We start from the raw sequence: 8017 nt of genomic DNA on the forward strand, positions 1-8017 counted from the left end.
AGCATAATCATATAGGCTTGTTGAGTCCATCTCTAACAATAAGCGAGATACTATTAAAAAAAGAAAAAAAGGTTTTTTATTAAGAAAATAAGATATTCCCGCACGCTAATCGCAATCTATCTCTTCCGCATACGCTCGCAGAACTGGCGCAAAAAAATTCTACATTTTTTGTATTCCATCTAGCCAATATTCTACATGCCTTTAATTTTTAACAATAATATTTTTAAATGAATAACAATCAGGTACTCTGCATTACAAAATTATGCACAAAGAACAAAAAGACGATTACTGTTTTAATTTAATGGAATTATATTTGTTTACTGTCACTAGATATGTAATCCTTGCCTTTTTCAGGAATTTAAGGAGTTTAAGGGAGATTACGGAAATATAGGAAGCGATAAACTAATACTTATAAACAGTTGCCTATATTTTTATATGATTTATGTTTATTTTTCTGTACTTAAAAATGTTCAACTAAATAAAATCTATTTAGATATGCAACCTTTAATTCTCACAAGTTACAAGTTATTAGATCGCTTCTCAGAAATTCTTAGTGAAAACATAATTCCCATCGCGGATGTAGGATAGGCTCAAAGCTATCACGACGTACACACCTGCAATTTATTTACGCTTCTAAGAAATTTTTAGTGAAAACATGGTTCCATCGCAGATGTCGATTAAACTCAAAGAGTTATACATCTGCACTTTGTATACATTTGAAACCAGCAACATATACAAAATCCTTTCTGAAGATTCTCCGAACCAACACACACACACACACACACACACTCATCACTTCTCCACCACCACGCCCACAGCGAAATCTACAAAATTCAAGCGGCAGGATTCCGAACTAACCCTGTGGTTATTGCCGACCACACTTCTTCAGTCGACTCCTTTCTAATGTTAAGTCGCTCTGGATAGCATATGCCATCCGAAGCCCGATGACCTTGAAAGTGCGTTGAGATCGACTTAGCTATTGGTGTACTAGGTAAATCTCTATTCAAATATTGCAGTTGTTGTCTGTTTAGAGATACTAATTTTGAAACGGAAAATTTATATTTGACTAGATTTAAAATAAAATAAACTAAGATAAATTTGAATGAATTGGTGAAAAAATGAAATTAGTTTGCTTTTGTTTTGTTTGTTTCAAAAGAGTTTGAAAGCTTTGCCTTATCCTATAAGTTAATGACCTATCATATAGTTTGTTTTATTTTAAAGCTAATGATCAATCATATCGGTTTCGAAGAGCTACAGTTCAATCAGATCATTTTTCTTTTATAATTAGTGACCGTGGTTTGCCAATCGTGCAAGCGTAAACAGGATAACCGACAGGAGATCAGTACTTACTGAGCTGCATTCTCTCCAGGTGAATTGGAGGTTTGCAACGGCGCCGAATGCCTTGCTAACAGGCACTGTAGATGACTTGATAAACACTTTTCCCAAGCTTTCCGACTGCACCAGTGACAGTAATCATTTAAATATAAGATAGTTTTATAGTTATATAAAGAGAATATCAGATTGTGATACAAAATTAGATTATGTCACCTGGACACCAATATAACTTACTTATGTCATGCCGCCATACAGGCTTTATGCGATCTTATCAGTCACCCTGAACATAAGGAATTTATTTATTTTTCCTCAATAAGTAAATAGAGAATGACTTGTATTTCCCTCATAAGGCATTAACAGGACATGACATTTAGACCATAAAATCTCCAACATAAGTCGAGCACCCACCTAACATAATCTAATAGTTTATTTAGTATCTTTAAAGTATCTTTATGATGCATTGAATTAAGAAGTATTAGACTGAAAACAGTAAAACTAGTATAACTTACAGAAATATTAATTTACTTAATTAATTAAGCCAATATACTTTTTAAAATATTATTTTCAAATTTAAATTTAGTTATACATACCATTTATGTTAACACCATAGAAATGATAATAACTGAAACAAATAATTGAAGGAATACTATAAATTACATTATTTCAAATTGTTGTATTTTCTCTTAAGCCGTTTTCTTCAGTTCACATTTTCTAATTATAGAATTATTTTTTATGTACCTACTATTTCGTTAGCTATAGTGAATATTTTTTATTATACGTTCAGAAAGCTGAACAGATGGGCAAATTTTCAAAATGGCTATAAATTGTCCACAAAATTCTACCAATGTAATCGAACCCTGAATATAGTTTTTATTAAATAATTTACTTTTTTCTTTGAAAGGAACTTTGCAAATGTAAAAGATATTTTTCTAAAATGATATTATACAACCTGTGCAATAAGTGAATGCAGTAATGAACCAAGGTCCAATGCCATTAAAAAACGTATTTATTCAAATAAACGAAATATTATTCAGTTATCTTTTTCCATTACAAATATAATTATTGTAAGCACAGTGTAATCATTAAAAGTCCAAAACATCATTTTAATTTTCTAAGGGAAAGCGGGAAGATATTTTAGACCTTTAATTATATTGTATTTGAATTTTATTTCTAAAAAACTCCTATTTATATTTTTTGGAAAACAGTTTTACACATTTGTAATTTAGTCAACAATGGGGTGAGCTTATTTTAATTTGAATTAATATACCCATTACGGTTGAGACGTAGCGGAACAACCAAAAATTGAGATAAGCTGAAAGATATGTATCAAATAGTTAAATGTATTTTTGACAATACTAATCCTCCTGATATATTTAGACATGAAAACATCATGCATAGCGAATTTTGGATTAGGTTTTGACACCAATAATTGCTCTTCCTCCCGTAGAACATATCAGAAATACATATTTTATTATCGTTGATGATAACGCCCGTCATCATCAGGTGAAATCGTGAATAATTTTTTTAATAATAAAGGTACAAATTGTATTCTATGTTCAGCATGTTCATCTTATTTTAATCATAGAGCAATGTATAATAAATGGGATGTTATTAAAAGATGCATTTATACGTTTCGTCAGCTACTATAGAATTTTGTTTAGTTAGAACAAACTATCTTAGAAGAATGGCTTTAGACCTTTGATTCATTAAAGCTTTTCAGTGTTCAGCGATTCAAGGAACATAACATGAACTTAGAATATATTTTCTAAAGTGAAGATAGCGGAGAAATTTAGAAGTTCCAAAGTATTTTCTCGTACATCGCAACAGTATAATTATTTTATTTTTATTTATTTTTTTTTTTTCACTTAAGACTTGATGATGACTTTTTTTATTTTAAGAGTTATAAAAAAATGTGAAATATAAAAGTTGCACGATTTTTTATGAATTTTTTGAAAATAATAGTAGAAAATCAAATGAAGTCCAAGCAAAATGGCCTAACTTTGTTAATTTAAATGTATATTTTTACGTATTTGAATAGAACGTCGAGCATAGTTATACATATAGGGTTTGTTGGGTCCATCTCTAACAATACACGAGATAATATTAAAAAACGAAACGAAGCTTTTTTTATTTAAAAAATAAGATATCTTGTAATTGTTAGACCTCTTTCAGGCATTTTTACGTTTTTTCCAGTTGCGTAAGGAATTAGATTTAGTTGCAGTAGGTATATTTTGACATATGGGACATTGATATAGTCCAAAATGCGTATAGGTATTTAAACTAAATCTCACTAATTAGTCCGTGAGGGGCCTATTTACTCATGTACAATGTTGTATGGTAGGCCGTGACAATGACAGGTAAAATTGTGACAACATTGTTATTGCTTGACAGTTTGTATTATTATTGAATTAAAATGGGTTACACAAATTAAAATATTATAGGAATTAAAATAGAGTAAGTTATTCTCCATATTCTATGTTAATTCCTAATAATGTTTTAATTTTCTACTTCTGTGTAACCCATTTTAATTAAATAATAATACAAACTGTCAATCAATAACAATGTTATCATGACATTACTACCTGTCACTATCACGAACTACCATATAACATTGTCCATGAGTCATTGATCTCACACGGTCTAATTAGTGAGATTTAGTTAAAATACCTATATGCATTTTGGATCGTATCAATGTCCGATATGTCAAAATATATTGCAACTAAATCTAAATCCTTACGTAATTGTAAAAAAGGCAAAAATGTCTGAAAGAGGTCTAACAATTTAGAGATGGACCCAACAAACCCTATATGACTATGCTCGGCAGGGAACTTTCTATCCAAATATGCAAAAATATACAGGGTGTTCCATTTAAATTAACAAAGTTAACATTCGCGGCCATTTTGTTTGGACAGTTGTTTTTTTACTATCATTTTCGAAAAATTCATAAAAAATCGTGCAGCTTTTGTATTTCACATATTTTTATACTTCTTAAAATAAAAAAGTTAAAGGGGGCCAAAATATTGTAAATCACCCTGTACAAATGTGCATTAAAGCTGAACAACGTTTTCGTATATACCTATTTTCCATATCAATTCAAACAAGTCAGCTTTGTACAATTTCATAGAGAATTATTCAATTCTGTCAGCAAATAAGTTAGGTATAATTATGTTATCTAAACTGCTGACACAATTACTTTGTTCTATTAAGTTTTTTCAGTGAATAATATAGACTATAAAAAAATCGAAAGAATTTTAGACACGCCGATCAAAATGAATTATAACAACAACAAAGCATACATACATTTGCAATGATTAAAAAATGTATAAAGTTTTGAAAAAATAATGTTTTATGTATCAGTTTCTAGAAATAATTTTCATATATTTTAATACAATAAAGTATAATATATTCTACTATTATTTTTCTATTATAATAAACAAACATTTATGCAGGATATAAGTGGGCTAATTAAATTATTTAATTAAAATATTTTCTATTACTATTTTTGATAGATCAACTAAGTTGAAATTAGAATTCGTTGAAACAAAAATGTAAAATAAAAATTACCTATTTTCTTGTTTTTAAATAGACCGTATGATTCTGGGAGGGTAATTGTGATGTTGTAAATTGTAACTCTTCTTATATTTGCCATATCCTTAATTTCTGTTTTTTTTTTTATAAAATTAGTGGTATTGGTTCTGATAAATAATATTTTATTATAAAACACATTTAAATTGACTAGATAAACATTTATAATGATGGGAAACAACTAAATTAAAATACATTTGAAGCAGTGTTCAAATATAATAAACTTTTTTAATTATAATTTTTTATATTTGTTGTCTATAATGAAATTTTAAAGTATTTGTATCATATTTCGCTATTTTTGATCAACATTTACGTACTGGCCAACAATTAAAATATTTTCAAATTATTTATGTAAATGCGAAGGTAGAAAATAGCTAGCTGTTGTATAAAGTATCTTAGCATACCAGTGCACACCTATTGAAGGTTTATTGAGGGTAACTAATGGTGAAACACGAGACCAAATAACTGAAGGTTTTTTTACAGGGTACCATAAACTATATAAATTCTGTTTTATATTCCATACAAGTCGTAATGGTAAAAATGCCCAGTGAGCCAAATATTGACTATCAATTGTTGCATAACATGATGCTATCATATCATTTACAACAATAGTGCCGACCTGTGTAAGTGGAGCATAAACACCTGTTTTCATAACTGTTTTAATTTCGAGTACATTATCTTCGAAAATGGTACCGTTTGATTTGCTAACTAAAAGGCTATCACCAATTTTTACTTTTTCAGCGTAAACTGTTCTGGTATACTTTAAATTCCCTACAAGCAACAAATGATTAGAAGTTACTGTAAATGTTCGCCCAGATGCCAAAAAAATTGTTAGAAATTTGCGTTTCTGTAATGGGTCATAATCTAAAAATAATATAACTTCACTAAAAACTAATTTTTTGCTTGAAGTGTCGAAAGATAATATTTTTTCACCAATTTGCAATTCTGATAAACTTTTCTTCACTCCATTTGGTGTAGTAACTGTATCTTCTCCAGTAAAACATCCTCCATATTTCGCTGCTTGTGATGACTCTAAAAATATAAAATATTATTAAATCAGTACGAATTATTAAAAAAATCAGTAAATAACATAATTAAATCAAATACTACTTATTTTAGGTACATTTAATGGGAAAAAACTAATATTAAAAGAAAATATCGCAAGTTAACAAACTTTATATATTATCTGGCCTGTATTATGTATGTATACCTAATAAATTGATTTAGATTACAAATCGTTAATTTTCAAGCATGAGTAAAATCAAAACTCTGATAGTACACGCCCACTTGTTGATTCATATACTGCTTCTATACACATCTTTCACAAAAAATTGGAAAAACTCGATTACTCAGTGTTAGATTAATTAAAACAAACTGGCCAAATTTATTTTTAAAGATACAAAAATCCGTTTCAACAAATACCACCCGGTTGTGCCTACTACGATTCTATTTTGGGATGCGTATTATTCAATATCGATACTATAAAATTGGTTCTCTGACGGTTTTCAGTTGAAATTAAAATTTCATATAATTTTTGTTTATTTTGTCATTTCAAATGTCACATAAATACTCTTAAATAAAATAATTAAGTATGNGCTGAAAAATATTTTCTACCTATATATTTATTAAAGGAAAAACATTTAATTTTTCTAAAACACAGACTTTTTTTCTAATGTAAGCTATTATATTATTATGATCTATTGTTTAATATTTTAGGAATGATGAGTGTGTAATTGTAAGATTACACAAAAAGTGTGCCGACTTAAGATCAAAATATGTGCTAAATTTCAAATAAGTATCACCGAAGTTGTTAATAAAAATAATTTTTTAAATTTGATGACATTTTAATTTGACACCCTGTATTTTGAAAATGGGGCCCCGAAATGAATGTTGCATACGAAAAGTCCCATTATTTTTGTCTAAAGAATATGTGGTTAACTGTTTAACCTACTAATTTCTGACACTGTAGAAAACATTTACCTACTTATATTATAATAATTCAAAAATGCATACATACTGATTCGAGAAATAGTGGGAATTTATCAAAATAAACTTAAGAAATTGCTGATCCCTTATTTGCTGAAATTTATGTTCTATATATTTCATATGACATCTTTCAAAACTTATTGTTAAAAATAATGGTTTTAAAGCTTTTACGGCCCGTGCTAATATCTAAAATAACATTAATAATATCTAAAATAGGTTTTTCGGATTATTGTGAATTTTTGACCTGAAGATTTATCTAAAAAAATTGGCGAAAACTGCAAGTTTCTATCTTTAATAATAATCGGGATATCCTATAATAATGGACAAAACAAATTAGTCAATATTTATTATAAGAATTTTCTTGTATTCTAATCAACATCTATTCGTAAAATTTAATTTACTTAAAGACGTATTTTTTCTTAGTAGAATGAAACAAGTTGTGCATACAATTGTCTAATTTACGGGACAGAAACTTACACCTATTTATCGTTAACGGTTGTGTGAGTGGAGTCTATCAGAAATTACAATAGCAAAAATCAGTTATAGCGTTGAAATATTACAAATCTTTTTAAATACATTTTTAAGCATAATTGGAAAGTAAAACTTTGTTAAAATGAATTAAACATATTTAAATTTCTAGAGGATATGGAAATGTTATCATATACGTATAAGATTTTGACTATAAAGTTTTAAAAATAAAATCATTTAGTTTTCTTTCTGATCTTTTCAAGAGTAGTCAGAAAATATTTAAAAAATATAATAAATCGGTATTAAAACTGTTTGCATATAAATAGTTGTTAATTTTAATTTTGTCAGAACTATTATTGGCTTACAAATTTTGAACATAAAAGTAAGTAGAATTGCTGTAGTAGGTACATAGATAAAATTATTTCAGTGTTTTAAGAAAGTTCCGTCACTTTGTAAGGTGAATGAAGTTTTACTTAAAATGTAGAAATCGATAAAAATATCAGAAACCGTCTTTTCTGTTTTTTATCATATTTAGAGAAATACTGTAATAAGTCGCTAAAATATTCCGTTCTAGAAGAAAATGGATTCTAGTTTTCTACTGCAGTGACCACAAAGAGTTTTAGTGATCTATAAACCTCAAATT

The 8017-nt window shown here is 28.1% G+C and overlaps 1 protein-coding gene across 1 annotated transcript; it reads right to left on the reverse strand.

Moving 5' to 3' along the window:
* Positions 1-4800: 4800 nt before the first annotated feature.
* On the reverse strand, positions 4801-6238 carry LOC108916168 (protein hedgehog-like). The gene is made up of 2 exons (XM_018722375.1): positions 6208-6238; positions 4801-5952 (listed from the first exon to the last, which is right to left on the reverse strand). Exons 1-2 carry the CDS (start codon positions 6236-6238, stop codon positions 5264-5266), a joined length of 720 nt encoding a protein of 239 aa, XP_018577891.1. The 3' UTR covers positions 4801-5263.
* Positions 6239-8017: the final 1779 nt, after the last annotated feature.

Source organism: Anoplophora glabripennis, unplaced genomic scaffold, assembly GCF_000390285.2.
Source record: "Anoplophora glabripennis isolate ALB-LARVAE unplaced genomic scaffold, Agla_2.0 scaffold1479, whole genome shotgun sequence".
Classification (NCBI taxonomy): Eukaryota; Metazoa; Arthropoda; class Insecta; order Coleoptera; family Cerambycidae; genus Anoplophora; species Anoplophora glabripennis.